Genomic DNA, 20,000 nt, shown 5'->3' with positions numbered 1-20,000 from the left:
TTACACCTTTGAGTGAACTCAGATGTTCCATCTGCCCTGCAAATAGGGATGTCTGACTGCACTGGCATTTAGTTCAGCTGTACTGGCTTTATTTTCAGATCACTGCACCAGCAGAACAAAACCACACTTTAAATCTTCCTAAGTTCCCAAAGGAGCAGCTCAATTTAGGAAAGAAAAAATGCCGACTTAAGCCCAAAAATGTTTTCTAGTGGCCTAGAGCTGGTAGAAGTTCCTGCATGGACAGGGCAAAGACACACAGACACACACACACAAGGCATTTACACAAAAGCAGTCCTACTGAAGTGGGTCTTGGCAAGTGTGCCCTCACCAAATCCTACAGCTGGCCAAGGATACTCTACAATATTCCAGTTTGAGACCCTTCCCTGTGCCTGAGGGTGAAAGTCACCTCGTGCTGACGCTGAGCACAAGTCTGCAGTATCAAAAGCCTGCCTGGGAGAGGCAGCAGGAGCTGCAACAGCAGAGAAATCCTGTGCTGGGCCCCAGGACAAAGCGAGTTTCACACAACACCCAAGTCAGGGTGTGCTAAAGTTCCCAGCTCACCCCCCCCTCCCACCCCGCCTGCTTTTCCTCTGTACTCAAAACTCTCTGTGGTGCCAGGTGGAGCATTGAGTAGGTGAGGGGCAGGCCCCAGGTGTGCAGCAGCTCAAAGCCCTTCGACAGACAGAGCATGGTTTAGGACATACGTATCATTGTCCTCGTCTTCCAGCAGCAGCTTCTCGATGGGCAGCGCGCCGATGACCCGCCGGGCATCCTCCAGCTCCTGGGGGGCTGGCTCGGGGATGGAGATGGGCACGGGCACAAACTGAGGCCCCGAGAGCGTGGAAGAGGCTGGCTGGTACTGCAGAGTGGAGGCTGGCAGGGCAGAGAGGGGCTGTGCCCACGGGAAGTACGTGAGGGGCGGCTGCTGCTCCGTCACCTCGAGCGGGGGCACCACGGCCGGGGTGCTGCTCCGGGGCTGGCAGAGAAACAAAACTCCATCAAACCAGTGGCCAGGTGGGGCAGGGGGTGGGGGGGACACAGCACAGACTAGGGGTGCTCGGTCTGACCTCTAACATCCCTTTTCCTCTCCCTCTGGGTGCTCTGAGTGTGACACTTTCCCCCTGAGAGCGGTGGCTGTGGGTGCCCCAGGTGCTGGTTGCCACGAGCTCACACTCGTGGTCCGGTTCCCTCTAGCTTTCTGTTCCCATTCCCACCCTCTCTGTAAGCCCATGGGACTCTCACACCCTGTGCTGGAAACTGCCTTCTTGACAGTCTCTTGCAAGTTGACTTTGCTGCCACAGGGCAGCTCGTTCTGGCTCTGGAACAGCCCACCCTGACCAGCTGTGTCACCCACGGCAGAGCCACCTCAGAAATGGTGGCACTTCCTCAGCACTGAAGGCCAGAGGGCACAGGCTGGGCTTTGGGTGCTTTGCTGGCTCTGTTTGAGCAGCTGAACTGAAGCACTGAAAGGAAAAATCAGCTGCTTGAGTTCCACTGAAACACAAGTCTCTGCCCTTCTCCTCCAGGGAGGAACAAATTATCTTGGGTCGTCCTGCAATCAAATATTCTGCTGTCTTTACTATCTTTACGTGCTGTTTTGACCTTCCTCTTCCATCAGTAAACAGCAACTTTGGAGAAATTGATTGCCAAGTCATTCTTCCTGCTTTACCTGTTGTGTTTCCTGGAATCCCATTTACCTGTGTTTGTTCTTTTTTTTAAGCTTGGAAATCAATAGTGAAGAACCTCTACTCAGCCTGGAGGAGTGGAAAAGGCCAGTGAATTTTGCCTGATTCCAGTACAACCACAGCTTTTTTTCCCCTGTTCAAACCATCCTGATGTCCAGCCAGTGCTAGAACAGCTACATGGCATGAATGCAAACACACACAACATGATGCAATTAAATAAATCAGACTAACTGCACCAGTCAACCCCATGGCTCTTGCTAGAAGGGATTTAGGGGAATCAGGGAATTAGCTAATTCCTCACAGGGAATTAGCTGTCACTCATAACCTTTGGCTCACTGCAAAACTGGCATCTTTGACTTACTGCAAAGTTGGTGATGAGTGGCTGGGACGTGTAAGTCAGGACAGATGAAGGTCCCACCAGGGTGTAGCTGGGACACATGGGCTGCACATACATGTCTGCTGTGTAGGGACAGCTGGCTGCCTCGTGGGACACATACTCGGGGTAGGTGGTCCACTGGGTCAGGGGCTGCAGGGATGTGGGAGAGGGCTGGGGGATCCAGCCAGAAGCCAGTGCTCCTTCATCTGTGACTGGCAGAGCAGGGGCAGACACGTCCATGTCAATGCAGGGCTGGCCTGAAAAAAACAGGAGAGGGTAAAGATTAAACCCAGCCCAGCACAGTCTTCCCTGCAGCAAACACTGGGAGGGTCGGGGATACATTACCCATTGGGGAATAGGAAGGAAGTGGCTGATGGGGCAAAACAACCTGGAAGAGAGAAGAAAATAAATTCAGAGGTGAAGACCATCAGCATTAAATTCAATCCCTTAGAGAAGCACTGAGGGACAGAGCACACTGAGTGTTATCAGCTGGTTATCAGCCACTACTGCACTGTCAGTGTCTGAATTTCCCCACCCAGAAGAGCTGAGCCTGGCAGCCAGGACACACAACCCCAGCTCAAGGGGACCTTAAACTGTGCTTAAACCTTGTGCTGCAGAGGGAATTCCTCTTCAGAGAGGAGCCAGTCCACCTGCTCCCTCCTGGGAGGGCAAATACAGGCTGAAATCAGGCAGCAAATCACCAAGGATGGCTCTGGGTCACCCCTTTCTGTGCTCTTGAACAAGCTGCCTCACTTCCAAGCCACTTTTTGTCCCTAGGAATTAGATCCTGCCAAGAGCAAAGCACTTTTCCCCTTTCAGTGGCGACTGAAGGTGCTCAGCACACTAAAGGGGGTATTAATGGTATTTGCCAGGTAACACGAGGCTGCAGTGCCTTCTTTACAGATGCAAAGATTTCTTTCACTGCCAAGGCAGTGCTGGGGCTGGTCAATCATTTAGCCACCCAGGAATGGTTTTCCTCCCGTGTTTGCTCTCCTCCTACCGTTGCAGCTGCTGTTGCAGTGGCATTGTGGACATTCCCCCTCTTCCTTTTCAGCAGCTCCTTCACTGGCTCCTTAACACGGACGCCTTGGTAGGGCCGAGGCTGTGGCTGCTGGTCTGGAGCAGAAGCTGAGGGGGGAAAAAAAAAGTGCAGGTGACACTTATTTTCCTCTCTTGGAGCCCAAATCCTCGTGGCAGCCTGTTGGTCTGCAGGCTGGCCCAGTCACATGGATGGAGCAGGTTTGTTTTATTCCCCTCAGACCTCACTCTGTGTCTCTGCTTTGTGTTGCTCGGTGTCCCTGACCTGCAGTGCAGCTTTGCACACCCCCCAAAGGGCAAATCAGGCTGAGAACATCCAACAGGGGTGAGGTTTGGGTTGCTCAGTGCATATCTGCTTTGTGCCGTGACAGAACAGAGGACAGAAAGAAGTAGAGATGTAAAAAAAGAGACATAAAAAAGTAGAGACCAAAAAAAGAGACATAAAAAAATAGAGATGAAAAAAAAATGACAGAGGAAGAGAGAGGAAAAAGTAGATATTTAAGAGAAATACATGTTATTGAGTGTTTGGACACAAGCTACCCAAATTAGCAAAGCATCCTCACTTGGAAATCCATTTAAACATCTTCAGTGGGATGTGAATGCCCCCTTTTGAGCACAGGCAGGTGCTGAAGTGCCAGCCTGGCCCAGAGCTGTGTTTCTGTCCCAAACAGACTTTGCTCATGGCCTGGCCAGGAGGTTTTTAACTGGGTGAGCTGAGTTACATTGCCAGCACCCAGAAACCTCAGAGCTTACCCCCAGAAACTCTGCCCCACTTTTCAAAGTCAAGCCCTCAGCCAGCTGAAAAGGCCTCTCACAAACCCCTGTGGCAAAGGAGAGCAGAGGAAGCACATTTCTTCAAAAGCCAACATTAACAACTCATATTTTACAGGGACTATTTGGAGGCAATTGATAGCAGGAGGAAACCAGGGGATAACAGAGCTCAGATGTTTGTAAAGCCACCGATAGCAGTGGTGGCTCCCTGCCCCTTTCACTGCACCTTGATGTGTAAATACACTCATTGATAAGCTTCCCATTTTTAAAGCTTGCAACTGGTTTTATGAAGCACAGGTGGGTATCCAGCTCGAGTCTTAATCTTGGCATATTATTCCTCCCCGGGAGCATTTATTTAGATTTATGTTCTGTGCTTCAAATCACAGATGAATCATCACACCTTGGATCATCTCTCTCATTTACATCTAATTATAGGCACACTGAGATGTTTCTGTTACACCTGCCTGGGAGGAGAAAAGCTGAGTCTAAATACAGAAAGTCTTAATCAACCTCGAAAATTATTTAACAGAATAAACATCTCTGACCTTTAAAAAAATTAAATACTTCTTTCCCTTCAACTCGGCTCTTCCATGAACTCGTTTCTGACTCACCACATGTAATTTAATCATGGAATCTTGATTGACCAGGATAAATCCTTTTGGTACCAGACACCACCACGTTTATGTGTTGAACTGTTGTCTTTGTTACCTTTATGGACATTGGGGAAAACATTTTGCTTTCAAATAGTAGTTGAAGCAAAGATGGTTTTTCAAGCCTTTGCCTGATCTGCCTTTTCTTTTCTGTGGACATTCTTGGTGGCACTTTAAATTAGGCTACTTGCATTCTCAGGAATCCTGTGGCTTTGGAAATGCAGTTTTTAAAGGGAATTAAGGTCACTTTAATTCTCCATACAAGCATCCACCAGGGTTTTTAATACAGGTTAAGCTTTTTGCTTTTTAAATTTAAATTTGAAATTTGAATTTAATTTGTAGTAATTTACTTGAGTGAATTACCAACTCCACGAATCTGAGCTCTGCTCTGAGTTGCCTGAGAGGCAGAACTGAACCTCTTGGGGAGCATCTTATCCCCGAGTCATCACACCAGTTTCAAAGGGCCTCCTTGCAGAATTAGGGTGGGGAAGGATGGTGGTTTCTGGCTCCAAGTTTGGGGGATGGGAAAGAAGAAATTTACTGTAAAAGCTGACAAATATACCTATTCAGAGTTTCCGGTGCAAGCAGAGTAACCAAAAAAAAAAATTTTTTAAAAAAAAAAAAAGGTAAAAAACCAAAGTCTGCAGAACATATTTCGGTTCCCCCAAGCTGACCTCCAGAAGTAAAAATAATGCTAGCACAGCTGCTTTTCCACTGTTCAGGGGTGCACAGGGGCTGAGCACCACAGATGAACCACAGCAAAATGACTTTTGGCTTCAGCGGGCAATTAATTCCTCAGCGAGCAAAAAACATGATCATTTACAAATATCAGCATTTTGAGAAATAAGGACAATTAAAATATCCTTGTGAAGGAAGTACCTGGATCTAGCAGTCTCCAGCTCCTTATGCCAAGGTCTTAATAACCTCTGGAGCCAAGGTTCTATTATATTTTCATTTAAGCCATGAGCCAGGAAGGCACCAAGGTCCACGGGGCCAAATTCCATTCCAACAAATCAAACTGTGCGTGACACAATTCCAGGACCACACAACAGCCAGGTGCTGTTCCTCAACAGGCAGCTGCTCCCTGGAGCAACACGAAGCATCACAAGCCAAGAAAGAAGGGAGGGGATCTAATCCAAGCAGGAGGAAGCTTTGTGCTGGTTTCCCCAGCCTGTTTTGGCTCCTGGCAGTGCTGCTGCCATCCTGAGCAATCCTGGCTGTGTGCTCAGGCTCAGGCTCCCTCCATCAATGTTATCACTCCCTGTGTTTGCTGAGTGGCAGCAAAAGCCCAGCACAAGCCTTGAAGACTTTTGCACAACCTTCCAGTATCAAGGGACAGCAGAAGAAAGCCCATACTGGTGTTGGATTCCAAACTCCACTCTGCAACTCAGCCCAGAAGTGTCCAGTCTGCACAGACAAGGCCCCAGGTTGCCAACTTCAGTGGGCTCTGGGTGAGGATTTAACCACTCCATTAATGCTGTTGGGAAGCTCCACACACACATCTCCCTGCACTGGTTATCCCCAGGCTGATCACAGCATATAAATATAATTTTTCCTGCTGAGTACGAGTCCAAGTCGTGCTGGACACAGCAGGAGCATCCAATGGGATCTTACTGTTTGATTTTGGGGAGCAGCTCCAACCCCAACCCCTGGGCTGATGAGCCTCAGGAACGAGTGAGCAAAATGCAGAGGAGACTGATGTGTTGGGTGCCAATCCTGTAAACCCTGGCCCTTGAGTTGTCTGGGCTTTGGAGAACCTGAGAGATGGGAAAACTGTTCCCTGAGTGAGTGAAAAGCATTGGAAGAGTCTCCCCAGGGAAGTGGTGGAGTCGCTGTCCCTGCAAGTGTTCCAAACACAGACCTAGCACTTCCCAGTGCACTGCTGGGATTTGGCCAGAGGCTGGACCTGATGACCTTGGAGGTCTTTTCCAACCTTAATGATTCCATGATTCTATGTCCACAGCACCTAGTGCAACAGCCCATTTTCACATGGTTTTTGTCAGCCCCAGCTTTCTGGCAGCTCAGTGTTTGTGTGCAGAGCACGTCACCACGTCACCACGTCCATGAAACGCCGCTCTGCCACCAGACAGAGAGAGAGAACGCCAAGACACTGCCAAACAATCCAACCAGGCCACTTCAAAATGCATCTTCCTGTGCCTTTTTGCTTTAACCAGGGCTGAAAGTGGAGGGAAGGCAGTGGCAGAACAGCTGCTGGAAGGCTGAGAGTGCCGGAGTGTGACGGGTTTCAGGTCAGCAAACTTCCCATCAGCACCACTGGCTGTCACACTCACACACTCACACACACGAGCTGCAGGTCACAGTTTCAAACTTCAGCCTTTCAACCCAGTCAGAACGATTTCCCACCAGGCAATTCTCGGTTTGAAAGACCCAGCTAATCCCTCCCTGCGGCCGCCACACTCACAGTCCCTGCTTCAGGAGATTTGCTGCTGCTCTGCTCCTCCCCAACGTGTGATAAGCTTATCAACTGATCAGTGTTAAATATTCTCCCCTTGGCTTCTTTCGCCTCCAGTGTAATAAATAATTGAAGAGAAACACCATAGAAAAAAAACTTTCTTTTTTCTTACTTGCAGTAACTCCAAAAAGCAATCACTAACTCTGAACAGCGAGAAAAAATTCAGATTTCAATTAGCAAACCAGCGAGTTAATGGCTGGGTATTAAAGACCAAATCACGCTTTTATCAGGTGCAGTGAACTCTGGTAAATAAAAAGAAGAAAGAGGTTTAGTTTTGTAGATGCTTGGATGCTTAGTCTCTAATCAAACCTTTTTACAATGAGACATCAATGCCCATTTAGCCAGGGACTAAATATTTCATTGTGGTCATGATCCTGTCCTTATTTCCTAGTTAATTACAGTTTCCCTCAATATGTTAAAAAGAGGGGAAAAAACCAAGGTGATCTTTATCTCTGCTCTGTGGTAAGTCCAGGACAGGGAAACAAAGCACTGAAATGCATTTAATTGTCAAAAATCCCAGACAGCAGCATGGTAGGGAGTCACTCAGGACTAAGGTTCTTAATTTCAACTCCATCCCTGTCCCTCAGCATCCTTCAGGGTGTGTCCCTATTTTAATTGATCCAACCAATCAGTTAAAAGGTGAAACACTCCAAACTGACCCATCTGCAACTCAAGCCCTTGGAAACAACAACAACAACAACAACCACCAGTTATTTCTACCAAGACTCATCTTAGCAAGTTACAGAAAACACAAGGAAAATTGGAGGGGATTTTCATTTATGCTGTTTGGTGCACTGGGGGTGGGTGTTTCAGTGAAGGTTTAGTTAATGCAAAGCACCAAATAAACACCTGGGCAGAGAATCTGCTTTACAACAGACAGAGCTCAGGGCAGGAGCAAAGAGCTGAGTGATGGTTCATTGCTCAGCATAAGGAAAGAGGAGGGCTCTGAGCATAATGAAGTCAATAGACTAAATATTTCACTTTCTTACCAACAACTCAGGACAGGGTTTGAACAGGTCTCTTACATCACATTATGACTACCAAAGTCAGTGGAACATTAATTTGACAGCAATATATTTCAGATTTGTGCCCGATATCTTTATTTCAGGGTTCACCTGCCATCCAAGCATCAAATTAGCCTGGATTCATGTGCCCTTGGACCTGCCTGTGCTGTTCTTGGGGGCATGGAATGCTTTGGACAAATGTCCTTTCAAAGAGGTCTCCTTCATCCCTAAAATGACCTCAACCAGTGGAAGTCTGGAGAGCACTGTACAGAGCCTGCATTCTGTTCCCACACAGGGAAAGTGCTGCAGGCTGACAAATAAAAATGTCAAACTTTGGATTTTTCCACTTGGGCAGAAACAAGAATCAAGGGGAGATGTGAAGACTCCTGGGAAACAACTGAAAGGCTGGTTAGTGATCCCTGTTGCTTGGATTATTCTAATTAAAAAAACCACCAAAAAACATCAAAGAAAAAGCTTCCAAGTGCCAAATAAGAGCTGGATGCACTTGGCCATGCAGTGGTGGGGGCTACTAAAAATTACCTCTTTCAGAAGAAGGGGAAGCTGAGATAGACAGAAAGTGCCTTAACCATAAGTCTCACCCTCACATCCTGATTCCTCCCAGCCCATAAATACTCTTTCCATTTTAGTAATGCAGGCTTTCCATTTAATTGCTGCTGTGGTCATTTGTAGAGTTTGACACCTGCTCTGCAGAGCATGGATGGGCTCAGCTTTTGTGCTATCCCTCTTTCCTGGTGGGGCTTCACCAGAATTAGAGCTCACGGGGCACAGTTTCACCTCTCAGCCTCATTAGCTGATACTTTCAGGGGGGCTCTGTACAACTCTGCATCTGCTGAGAGCAGGGGAGGCTTTATCCACTTCAAAAGTGCTTGGGAAGAGATTTTTCAGAGGTGGGAACTCCCATCTCTCAGTGCCAAGGGAATCGGGGCGGGCGGTGGAACAGGGGAAGAGCTGAACTCCTGCCAGTGACTGCAGCAGGAGCTGAGCATCCAGAGCACTAAATATGAAATTCTCACAGAATTTCCACCTGCTCCCATGCTTTTACATAAAAGGCACCATTTGTTGTGGCTGAAGTGCCACTGGAGCCAGTTTTCAGGAGAGGTGTGTTCACGTTGTTTCCAAAGCACGGGGTGACCACCCTGGCGAAGACACCTGAGAGGGAAGCAGCCGGTGCTGCCCGTGAATTTGCCATCCCTGAAGGGCTGCTGGGCCTGCTCCCATCCAGCAGAATCCTGCCAAAAGCTGGGGAGCCCCGACCAGTCACTTCTGCTGTGCCGTGGGAGGGGATGTTTCGGGCTGAGACACTCGCCGGGGTTTTGCCGAGCGGAAAAACGGGCCCCTCTCCTGCAGAGAAGTTCCCCTGAGGGAACGACTTCCAGCTCTCAGGGTCATCCATGTGAGACTCCCCGGAGCACAAGAGCCTTTGGCCATGGCAGGTGAGGGCAGGGGCTGCCAGCTTGCCCTCTGTTCCTCCCTGAAGGAGCAGGAAGCCGCCCGCCCTTCAGGAGGTGCCCTCACCCTCAGGTTGAGGTCACCCCTATTTGGAGGAGCTCTTGTGTCACTCCCGTGCTTTGGGTTTGGGAGTTTCTTTGTCCTTTGGTGGTTTTGTTGTTGTCGGGTATTTTTTTTTAATAGCTGGGGAAAAGGTATGGAAATGACACCATTCCTTTTGAAGCCTCCTGTTTTCAGAGAATCTTGGAATGGTTTGAGTTAGAAGGGACCTTAAAACTCATCTCATTCCACCCCCTGCCATGGGCAGGGACACCTTCCACTAGCCCAGGGTACTCCAAGCCCTGTCCAACCAGGCCTTGGACACTCCCAGGGATGGAGCAGCCACAGCTTCTCTGGGCAACCTGTGCCAGGGTCTTCCCACCCTCACAGCCAAAAATTCCTTCCCAATATCCCATCTAACCCTGCCCTCTGCCTGTGTGAAGCCACTCCCCTTGTCCCATCACTCCATGCCCTTGTCTAAAGTCCTTCTCCAGCTCTCCTGGAGCCCCTTTAGGCACTGTAAGGGGCTCTCAGATCTCCCTGGAGCCTTCTCTTCTCCAGGCTGGACACCCCCAGCTCTCCCAGCCTGTGTCCATAGGAGACCACCTTGTGTGGTCACTCCACAGCTTAGACCAGTTTACCTGCAGGGTGAGGAATGCCAGAGCCTGACACCCACCTCTGGGTGTGCAGGGCTGGGTGTCAGCCCCAGTGTCCCTTTCCTGTCCCACAGGAGTGCAAAGCAGAGCAGCTGCTGGCAGGAGCAGCTTTCCACTGACGCTGGGATGTTTGTCCCAAACTCGGGGAAAAGATTCCTTCACCCCTCAGAATTTCTCCACAGGCTTGTTGCCCACCTACCACCCAGGATATCCTTTGGTCAGAATACCTGAGTGGCTCATTTTGATTTTAGTCGTGTTGCAAACCCCTGCATGGCAGAGGAAAGCTCCTATTTCCTAGGAAGGGATTCCCAGGGGGAATCCCCAGCAGAGGTGGGATTTTATGCTGCCACATTAGCCCAGGGCTCATGCAAGCACACACCAAGTTCCCTGGTCACCTGTGCTGCCTCTGCACCAGTTTATACCTCGGAGAAATGCAGTGGCTCCCACGGGGAACATCCACTGTGGTCACAGGTGCTTTGAGGCAGATGGGGCAGGAAACGAGAGGTCACAGCTGGTCACACCAAGGGGAACCAGAGGGGACACCAACCAGAGACTCCCAGAGCTGCTGAGAAGTCCAACTTCCACGGAAACCTTTGGGATCTGGCACCTGGACACCTGCACTGACCCGAGCAGTCCCCCCATGGGTCTCCCTGACACCAGAACACCCTCCCTGCCCACCCTCAAAGCCAACACACACCAACCATCCCTGCAGTGGTGTAGGAAAGGAGGAGCATTAATAAGATTAATAAGATTTCCAGCAGCTCCATGATGGGAAAAGGAACTCTGGCATTGCTACGAGGCTCAGGGGACAGGGAGGGACAGGCAGGTATTGAACAGAAGTTGTTTTGCCAGGAATGATCAGCAGGGAACAGCTGACAATTTAATCTCTCCTCATGCAGACTTGTAATTCCTGCTCCCCTCTGAGCAGTGCACGTGTCAAAGGAAAAAACACCAAAGGAAAAAACACCAATTTCCTCCCACCTAAAACATCAGGTTGTTAACATTGCTTTGTCACTGCAGGGAAAAAAACCCCAAACAAACCATTAATGGACTCAAGATGGAAGATTAGATGCAAGATTTGAATGCAATCATTTTGCAGTTCGCTCCACATCTTATAGCCACTGATCCTGAAAGCTGCACAAGATAAAGGGGGAAAGGTGTGTTGTCATGGTGCTTCCCTTGGCTGCTCAGCACTTGTCAGATAAATTGAAACATGACTGAATGAGCAGTCAGAGCTTCTTGCTAAAGGATGTAACAGCATCATTTCACAAATGTACGTCTGAGCTTCCAAAGTGTTCAACTGAAAAAAAAAACCTCCAAAAACTCAGGAGAAACGTGCAAGAGAGAAAAACAGATTTCACTGCTAATCAGCTGAGAAAGGCAAGTGCCCAGTAAACCAACCTACAAGCTGTGACACAAAGAGGAGGGGTAGTTCCACGTCAGGTAAATCACTGGCAAGCGCTTAAGAAATCAAGTTCTTCCATTCAGGTGTGTTGTACCATTCCAGGCTGGTGGGACAGCACAAAGCATGGCAGCACAGTTGCTAAAATCAGCATCATCTACTGACCCACAGTGAGAGTGAAAACCCTGCAAGAAGCAAACACCTACCTGGATTATGATCAGTAAACTATTCAGGCAAAGGTGGGCCCAGAGGAGTGAAATTATCTTGAAAACAAGAAAACTGATTTCCTGTAAAGTCATAACTGTATTGCCCTCAACTGCTTTGTTCCTTATCTTTTTTATTAGTTGAAAAAAAAACCAAAAAACAAAGTACATATCAAAAAAAAAAAAAGGCAGAGAAATAAGATTTCTCACAGGTTTCACTTTTCAAAAGGAAAATTTTCTGGTACGTAACCACCGTAACCTTTGATATAATACCTGCATCCTGTTATTGTTTTTATGAATCATAGTCTTCCACTTGATTCATAGTGATGAAGCAGCAATGCCCTGAGCTCACATCCCTGCTGGAAAATGAGCATCACACCTTATCACCTGCCTGTGCTCAGCATCTCTCCACGAGTGTTCTCTCCCTTTCTGTCCCACCCCATTCACCACAACCCTCAGGCGACACCAGAGCCACGAAAAGCAGATCAGAGCTCACTTACATTTTTGCCAGTGCATATTCTGTGGCAGGATGGAGCCCTTTTTTTTTTTTTTGCCTCCTCCTGGATGAGGGTGACCCGGCTCCGTGTGTCCTCGGCAGGGATGTGACACCAGTGAGTGTCAGGATGTTTCTTTGAGGTTTTTAAAAGCCCCGTGTTCCCGCTGAACCCTGTGATGTCACCACATCCTCCAACCACCACCCCTGCTACATTTTCCCTCGCTCTCTGCCGCTCCTCGTGATGCTCAGAGGCTCCTCCAAGAGCTGTGGGCTCTGGAAGACGTTGTGCATTAAAAAAAAGAGGTGCATTTGAACAAACAACCAAACCTGGAACCTGCCCCTCGCGGGACTTTTACCACGGATTTACAACAGGAGGTCAGAAGGTTTGGCAGCAGAGGGTCTTTTAGTGAGATTTTGAGCCTCTCTGCCTCTAAGGATGGTCTTGTTTCACTAAGACAGTTGTTCTGCTGTGTCTGGCACCTGGACACCTGCACTGACCTGAGCAGTCCCCCCCCAGTCACACAGGGGGTCTTCCCAACACCAGAACACCCACCCTGCCCACCCTCAAAGCCAACACACACCAACCATCCCTGCAGTGGTGTAGGAAAGAAGGAACATTAATAAGATTAATAAGATTTCCAGCAGCTCCATGATGGGAAAAGGAACTCTGGCATTGCTACGAGGCTCGGGGTTCAGGGAGGGACAGGCAGGTATTGAACAGAAGTTGTTTGGCCAGGAATGATCAGCGGGGAAGGGCACAGATCCTGCCTCCACACACCCTACCTGGGCAAAACCAGCCCTTTTTCAACGTGCAGCCCTTTTAAAACACAGAAGTGGAGTGTTTGCTCCTGCCTTGTGAGAATCTCAGCTCCCCCGGGGGGCCACTAAATTTGAACTGCTGAGGAAACACCTGTAAACACTTCAGGCCTCATTAGGCGAGGACGTCCTCGGTTTAAAAAAGAAACCCCTCTTTTTTTTCTGTTTTGTTTTTATCAAAATACGACCCCCCCCTCCCGCTGAAGAAGAAACAGCCCTTCCAAAATAGCTGGTGAAGCTGAAGGAAGGCTGAGAGAGACTCTCCACGGGAGTTTAAAGAAGTTCTTAAATAAAACATTAATAACAGCTCCATTATATCTCACCTACCCACACCATGAACACGACCTCTTAAACCTCTTAACACCCTTTCCTCTAAAAGCCAGACCACTGTGATGAATTTTCACAATTAACACTGATCTGGGAGCTTCATTCCCAGCAAAATAATTGTTGGAGGCTGCCCAGTGAGTCCAGGATTCTGGCATTCCCATCTTCCCGTTCAGTTTTTAGTCACTGAGTTGCCAGGGCCCCAAAATCTGCTCTCCCAAATCTCCCATAAAAAGGGCAAGGCAGGGTCTGGTGAGTTCTTTGGCCAGAAGCCTATTAAAGGAATTTTAGCCTTTCAGGAATGGCAAACACCTCTTGGGAACGGGTCCATTTCGTGAACCATTTTGCAACACACCAAATTGTACTTAATGAGAAACCACAGATTAATCAGAGTAAGATAAATGGTTAATTTTACTCCAAAAACGAAAAAAAAAAAAAAAAAAAAAAGCAACAAACCCCAAAGGAAGCAGAGTGGAAAGAAATAAGGAATGTGTCATCCCCACACTGCTGCCCTCCAAAATAGCCCCCACCTCCCGGGTTCCCAGGCACGAGGGCATTGTTGAGCCACATTTTGCATATCTGCATTGCTGCTGAGTGCCAGCCCCACAGCACAACATCCTCTCTGCTGCTGAAGTGCTTAGTAATGGCAGAAAACCCCTTAGCTAATCCCACACGGGTGACCAGGTAAGCTGGAGTCCAACTCACAGCCCAGGGAAAAGCCAAATAAGTGGAAAAGGACATTGCAACTGGTTCCAGTGGCCTTTCAGCTGCACCAGAGCAGGAAGAAATTGTGGTCTCTCCTATCTCTGATCCAGAAAGCAATATCGTGTTTCTCCCTGAATTAATGGAATTTCATTCTAGGAACCCCTTAAACGTGTAGAATTAAGATAATGCAGCAGCAAATCTCTTCCTGAGCAGTGAAATTTGAAAGCCAGGGGCCAAATCACTTGTTTAGATTTACTTAAAGCTCCCAAGGCAAAGCCAGGAGAAGTTCCTGGAGTGTGGCTTGAGCCAGTGTGTGAGGCAATGCCAGAGGGGGTTTGAAGTGTTCTCTGATGGAGATTTTTTCTGGAAACCCCCGAATTCCGGCAGCACAGAGCTCCTGGAATGCCCAGCACGGGAAATCAAGGGTTTAGGCAGGTTCCTGCCAGAAATAAGAGCTGATTTTTAAGTCTGAGAACACACTCTGTGTACATTTGGGCTCTGCAGAGCAGCACAAGCACGGTCTGAGATTTGTACACACCAGGGCTGAAGTGCCTGTGAAGGGAGGCTGTTTAATACACCAAAGTAAATATACAGACTCATATTAAAAGGATCTATATGTGCTTATCATCTCACCTTTAACTGTGCTTTAATTGAGCTCAGAAAAGCCGTGGATAACATTAAATAACTCAGGATTAAACTGGTTTTAAGGTCTTTACATCAATACTTTAAAAATATGAAGCCAGGCAGATAAAGTCTTATTGTAATAAACATCTGAAATGAGGAAGTTGCAAGAAAGGGGCATGTTTTCCTCAGATAAAACAGCCAGCACTGTTTTGGTGGCTGATAATCCTCCATTTCCATATTTTACACACAGTTACCAGATAAACTTTTGATGTGTTAACAAAGAGTAACTTCAGTTATACATTAAGACCTGAAGTGTGTGTAGCCTGGTGACCCCACACCACACCAAGCAGAATAAAATCTCTGCCAAACACGAGCTTTTTTTCTCCTTTCATGCATTTTATAGATGCAATTTAGTTATGGACCATTTACCAACAAGGTCCAAAGAAAGAGACAGAAGCAGAGAGAAAGATGAAAAACATCACTCAGCAAGTATCATATTTGCCTCTTCCTCTGACAACTGTTTGTAAATCGTGATTTGAGTTTATAAACACGAAAATGAATGATTATAAACTATAAACTTTCAGTCTACAAACACGGGTAGAGCCTCAGAGGTGCTGGAGACAAACCCATCCTTCCCTCTTGTACGTGGCAAAGACTGACTCCATCTCCCCTCTGCCCAGCAGTGGATTCACCAAAATTCACTGCACAGGGCACAGTCACACAGACCCTAAAAAAGAAACCCCTCCTGCCTCTGGTTCCCCTCAGCACAGAAATGCAGGTGAGCAGGATGAAGGGACTGAGAGAAGGCAGATTTTTGGTGATTGGTTTATACCATAAAACCTGATGCTGCCCTTGAGGGGAACTAAAACCAGGAGCTGCCCCTGCTCTGTCTGGCAGCACCACGGCCCTGCAAGGATTTGGGGGGCTGTAAAACCAGGGGGATATATTCTGTTTGTCAATCTGAACCTGAGCTTTACCTCACTCCCTCATCTCTTTGATGTTGTCTGACAACCTCAGCTCCAGGGAATAAGTAATTTTCTTCCAAAAGTGGATTAATGCTGTTGACAGATGTCCTGGGTGTGGGATTTTCTTGTTGTTGTGGGGGGTTTTTTTTGGTTTGTCTCTCAACATGTCAATATTAGCACTTTAATCCTGCCATACACCACTAGAAGTAGGAATACATAAGTAGTAGTTTGATATTTCAGAGAGCTTTGTGGTCTGCAAACACAAACATTTGCCTTTGAGAACACAGAAACTAAATTAATAAGTGGATCTCCACCTTGTAGGTTTGAATGGGAGCTTAGAAGACAACCATGCTTAGAAAAGGTTCTCATACTTCTTTACCAATCAAGAGAGAGGGAGAATAGAGGAAATGAAAAGCTGAGCCTTGTTTGAGGCAACAGGATTTGCCATATGACTGGGACAGATTTGCTATTTCAGATTACAAATTCTATAAGCCAGGTCTTTGCTCTGCAGCTTAACATGGGCTGTGAAAACAGAGCAAGAAATGATCCAGAACCAAAGCTCAGGGAGGCCTGGATTTGTTCCAGCTGGTTTGTGTAAATCACATCACCCAGCTCAGGAACATCCCACTGCACCCTGGGGAGCTCCCAGGGCAGAGCCAGAAGGGCAACAGGCACCTGCAGGGGTCTGAGTCACCCAAATCCCGACCACCTTGGGGGTGTGCTGGGCTCTGTCAGGAGAACAAAAGTCTAAAGTCATCTCCTAACTCTGGGACCTTGATGAGGTGGCTGCACAAAAATTGCTTTGCTCAAGGTCACAGAAGAAATCTGCAGTAGGGCAGAGGCCAAGGTTCTGGGGCCAGCCTTGTGTACAAGATGCTAATGATGTGCTTCCCAAGGGGTGCATCACCTTTTTTCTCTCAGTCCCATCAGTGACACCGAAACCAGCACGGCACAATAAACTCCGTGATTTTTTTTTTTTTCTTCTTTCGTTTTTTAATATTGATGTGAGCCTCACACCTCCCACATCAGCCTCTGAAACCAGCTCTGATTCATACCTCAGCTTTGATAAGGAACAAATGATGCAGCCTTTGGGTGTTCTCAGTGCTAGAGGTGAAGTCCTCGGGCAGCGTAAATCACCAGAGACCTCCCGAGCCCCGAGGCAGCGATCCTGGGACATTCCACGTCCACTCCAGGGGTGCTGCATGGATTTTTCACACAAAGGAGTGGCCCCTACAGGTCAGGCTTTACATCAGGCACGGTGGAGAGCGGGAAATCCTTCCAAGCTGCTGCACACAGATGGCTCAGTGAAGCCATTTCTGAGTTCTGAGTTCTAGAGTAAAATAAAGTAAAATATCCAAGCCAAGCATAACTGTCTGCACTTAAAGAGATGAGAGATTCCCACGAGCAAGCACTTTTGGGGTGCCCAGCAACAGGACAAGGATCAATGGCCACAAAATAAACACAAAAAGTTTCACCTCAACACGAGGAAGAAGTTCTTTCCAAGGAGGGGGGCAGAGCACTGGAACAGCTGCCCAGGGAGGGCGTGGAGACTCCCTCTCTGGAGACATTCCAAACCCACCTGGATGTGTTTCTGTGTCACCTGCTCCAGGTGACCCTGCCTTGGACTGGATGATCCCCAGAGGTCCCTTCCGACCCCAGCTATTCTGTGATTCTGTGACTGAGCCAGCAAGAGGACCAGGAGCAGTGATGATCCCACCAGGCTGGTGATCCCACCAGGCTGGTGATCCCACCCCTTCCCTGCCTGCCTGCAAAGCCAACCTGGAGCCACTGCCACGTAACCAACGCCCACCAAAATCCCTGTCCCTGCAGCTCCTCTCTGCAGCAGGTGCCCAAACTGTGCCTGTGCATCTCACCAGCTCCCCCCAGGCAATTTTGGGTGGGATGGCACTGGGAGCAGTGGATCTCCCCTTCCCCAAAGCAGCTGGTGTGCAGGGCTGAAGGGAGAAGGGCATCTCTGTAACTCCCCCACCCACAGGAACATCAGCCCGGTGCTTTTCTGGCTCCCAGAGTTTGTGCTCCCCCAGCACAGGGCAAACCACCCATCCAAACAACCTGTTGGGAAATTACACACAGAACCACCCCCAAAACAAACCTGACAGTGACAGAAATCAAACTCAGACCTCAAATGATTCATGAGGAGGAAACAGGATTAAGAATATCATTGAATGCTGAGCACGTAGGTCGCATGACTGGCCCTGGGAGCTGCCAGTGTGAGACAGCAGGGAAGCCTGGGGTTATCAGTCAGGGAAGAAACACAGCCCAAACATTTGTTCCATGTTCCCTCTGGAGCCTCAAACAGGCTTCTCTTCCCTGTCCTGCACAGAAGCCAGTGACATGTTGCCCCAAAGACTGTGGTCCCTCTCTGTCGAGTTTGCCGAAGCAAAGTATGTTTTTAAGGAGTTCTTGCCATCATGGTTTTAGTGGCCTCCCTTTCTCCTCACAGAAGCAAAACTAAAAGACCAAAGAAGACGTGTAACAAGAATTCAGAGATATTTCCCACGACCTACATTCACCATTCATAGAACTGGGTTTCATTCACAATTCCTGGGACTGTTGACGTGAATTCAGATTAAACCCATTTTCTGAGAATATCTGTTTTCCACACTAAGGCAAGTCCTAGAAAGGCATCTTGGAGCTCTCACTCCGTGTGCTCAGGTCATCTCAAACAGGAATATTAATGGCTGGAAAAGCCACACTGAGCCAAGCCACGTGCCCACCTCAGCAGAGCAAACCAGGCACTCAAACGCCTCCTTTCACCCCCAGATATTAAAACCCAACCACCAGCATTTCTGCAAGCTAAGGGCTTGAAGCAGGTGCTAGGTATTCTACTATCAGATCAGATCTTCTGCCACAAACCACTCTGCTGCTCCTGCCTGATTCATTTAGAACGTGAACCTGGACGCTGCTACCGAGGCAGAAGTTTAAAAGCCTCACTGAGTCACAAGGAAAGTCAAGCCCCCACTGCCTGGTACCTCCTGCAACACATTCATGTTGAGAGCACTCTCTGAGCACGTTTGCCCCCAGAGTTTCGAGGAGAAAACAGGACTCAGCAGCTTTGGCAGCATCCTCGTGCCTGTCTTACCCTGAGAGCTGTGATGTGGGACTGCAGAGGAGTGGGCAGAGAGCTGCAGAGAAACAATAGCCCTGCCCTGAGCTGGGAGTGTACACAGCAGTTCCCATTGCTTCATTCAGCATTTACTTTCCTGTGGCCTCCCTCAAACATCTGGGAAACCCCCCCTTGAGGGTGCACTTGGTTCTGAAAGCTCGGCACGTTTACTTTTCCCAGGACACACGAGAGGTGAGACAGCTCTCTCTACCTGCAGGACCACCCCCAGGCCCCATTCTCTTCAGCCAGAGGTTTAATTCTCTGCTTAGTCTGGGGGAAAGGACTCAGTTTGGAAGTTGAGGGACAGGGGGAATAGGAAAAGCTTTGCACCATACTCACTATCCTTCCATTTTTGGGGTTACTCTGACTGTATTTTGACCAAAAAAAAAAAAAAAAAAGGCAAATTGTTGGCATTAAAAAGAAGCCACAACAGCAAGTTCAGTGACATATTTCCCTGCCTCTGTACAATTAGAAAGAGAAGGGCTTCATGTCACAAAGCAAAACAGCATTTTCTTGTTTAAAACCGTACCCACGTTGAGCAGAACGTTGCAGCTCATTTTTTGGGGTGTGGTGAGGTGTGATCTGCACTTGCTGCGAGCCAGTGGAAAGATTTCAGCAGCCACGCTCAGAGACACACCCAGACACGTGCCAGCCTTTGGATGCAGAGGTGGACATCAGTACTGGAGTGATCTGACTCTCCTGTGGAAGGCAAACAGCCCCTGACTGCACAAACCAGCTCTGAGTTAGAGTCCAGCACAACCCCTGACTGACAGCTGTCCCTGGCCTCAAACTCCACCAGAAAAAGGGCAGTGAAGCACAAGAAAAGGCTGTAATTTAGGTAAAAACAAAAGCTCTCTGCTTTTCCAGTCAGTATTTACAAACTCGCTCTGAACAGGTTCGGATTAGTTGGGTGAAACTGCCACCTGCTGGTCCCCTCCCTGGCAGCCGCTGGGAATTAAATAAAATCACCACGAAAATAATATTCTCCTCAATCCTGGGTATTTTACACCCAGTAAATTTTACACTCTGCAGCAACAGGCACAGGCAAAGGTCGTGTGAGAGCAGCAGCAGCATCCTGGGGCAAACACACCTGGTGTCCCGCTCTGGGGTTTGTTGGGGTCACTCAGCTGAGCTGCTGCACCTCCAGGCACATTTATGGCACATTATAGCACACAC

At 48.3% G+C, this 20,000-nt stretch overlaps 1 protein-coding gene across 1 annotated transcript; it reads right to left on the bottom strand.

Moving 5' to 3' along the window:
- Positions 1 to 594: 594 nt before the first annotated feature.
- POU2AF1 (POU class 2 homeobox associating factor 1) lies at positions 595 to 12,306 on the bottom strand. The gene is made up of 5 exons (XM_032709677.1): positions 12,268 to 12,306; positions 3,062 to 3,189; positions 2,407 to 2,449; positions 2,047 to 2,318; positions 595 to 976 (listed from the first exon to the last, which is right to left on the bottom strand). The coding sequence occupies exons 1-5, from the start codon at positions 12,281 to 12,283 to the stop codon at positions 665 to 667; spliced, it is 771 nt and encodes a 256-aa protein (XP_032565568.1). The 5' UTR covers positions 12,284 to 12,306; the 3' UTR covers positions 595 to 664.
- Between the last annotated feature and the right edge of the window lie 7,694 nt (positions 12,307 to 20,000).

This window comes from Chiroxiphia lanceolata, chromosome 23 (genome assembly GCF_009829145.1).
Source record: "Chiroxiphia lanceolata isolate bChiLan1 chromosome 23, bChiLan1.pri, whole genome shotgun sequence".
NCBI lineage: Eukaryota > Metazoa > Chordata > Aves > Passeriformes > Pipridae > Chiroxiphia > Chiroxiphia lanceolata.
Note: the sequence above shows the minus strand (reverse complement) of the source record. Positions and strands in the feature narration are given on the sequence as shown.

Bases quoted from the DNA above. Each gene is read 5' to 3' on its own strand.
- POU2AF1 (XM_032709677.1), bottom strand. The intron at 2,319-2,406 runs GTAATGTATCCC...TGTTTTTTTCAG, and splicing joins TCCTTCCTATTCCCCAATGG to GCCAGCCCTGCATTGACATG. The intron at 977-2,046 runs GTAAGTCAAAGA...TTTCTCTGCCAG, and splicing joins CACTCATCACCAACTTTGCA to CCCCGGAGCAGCACCCCGGC.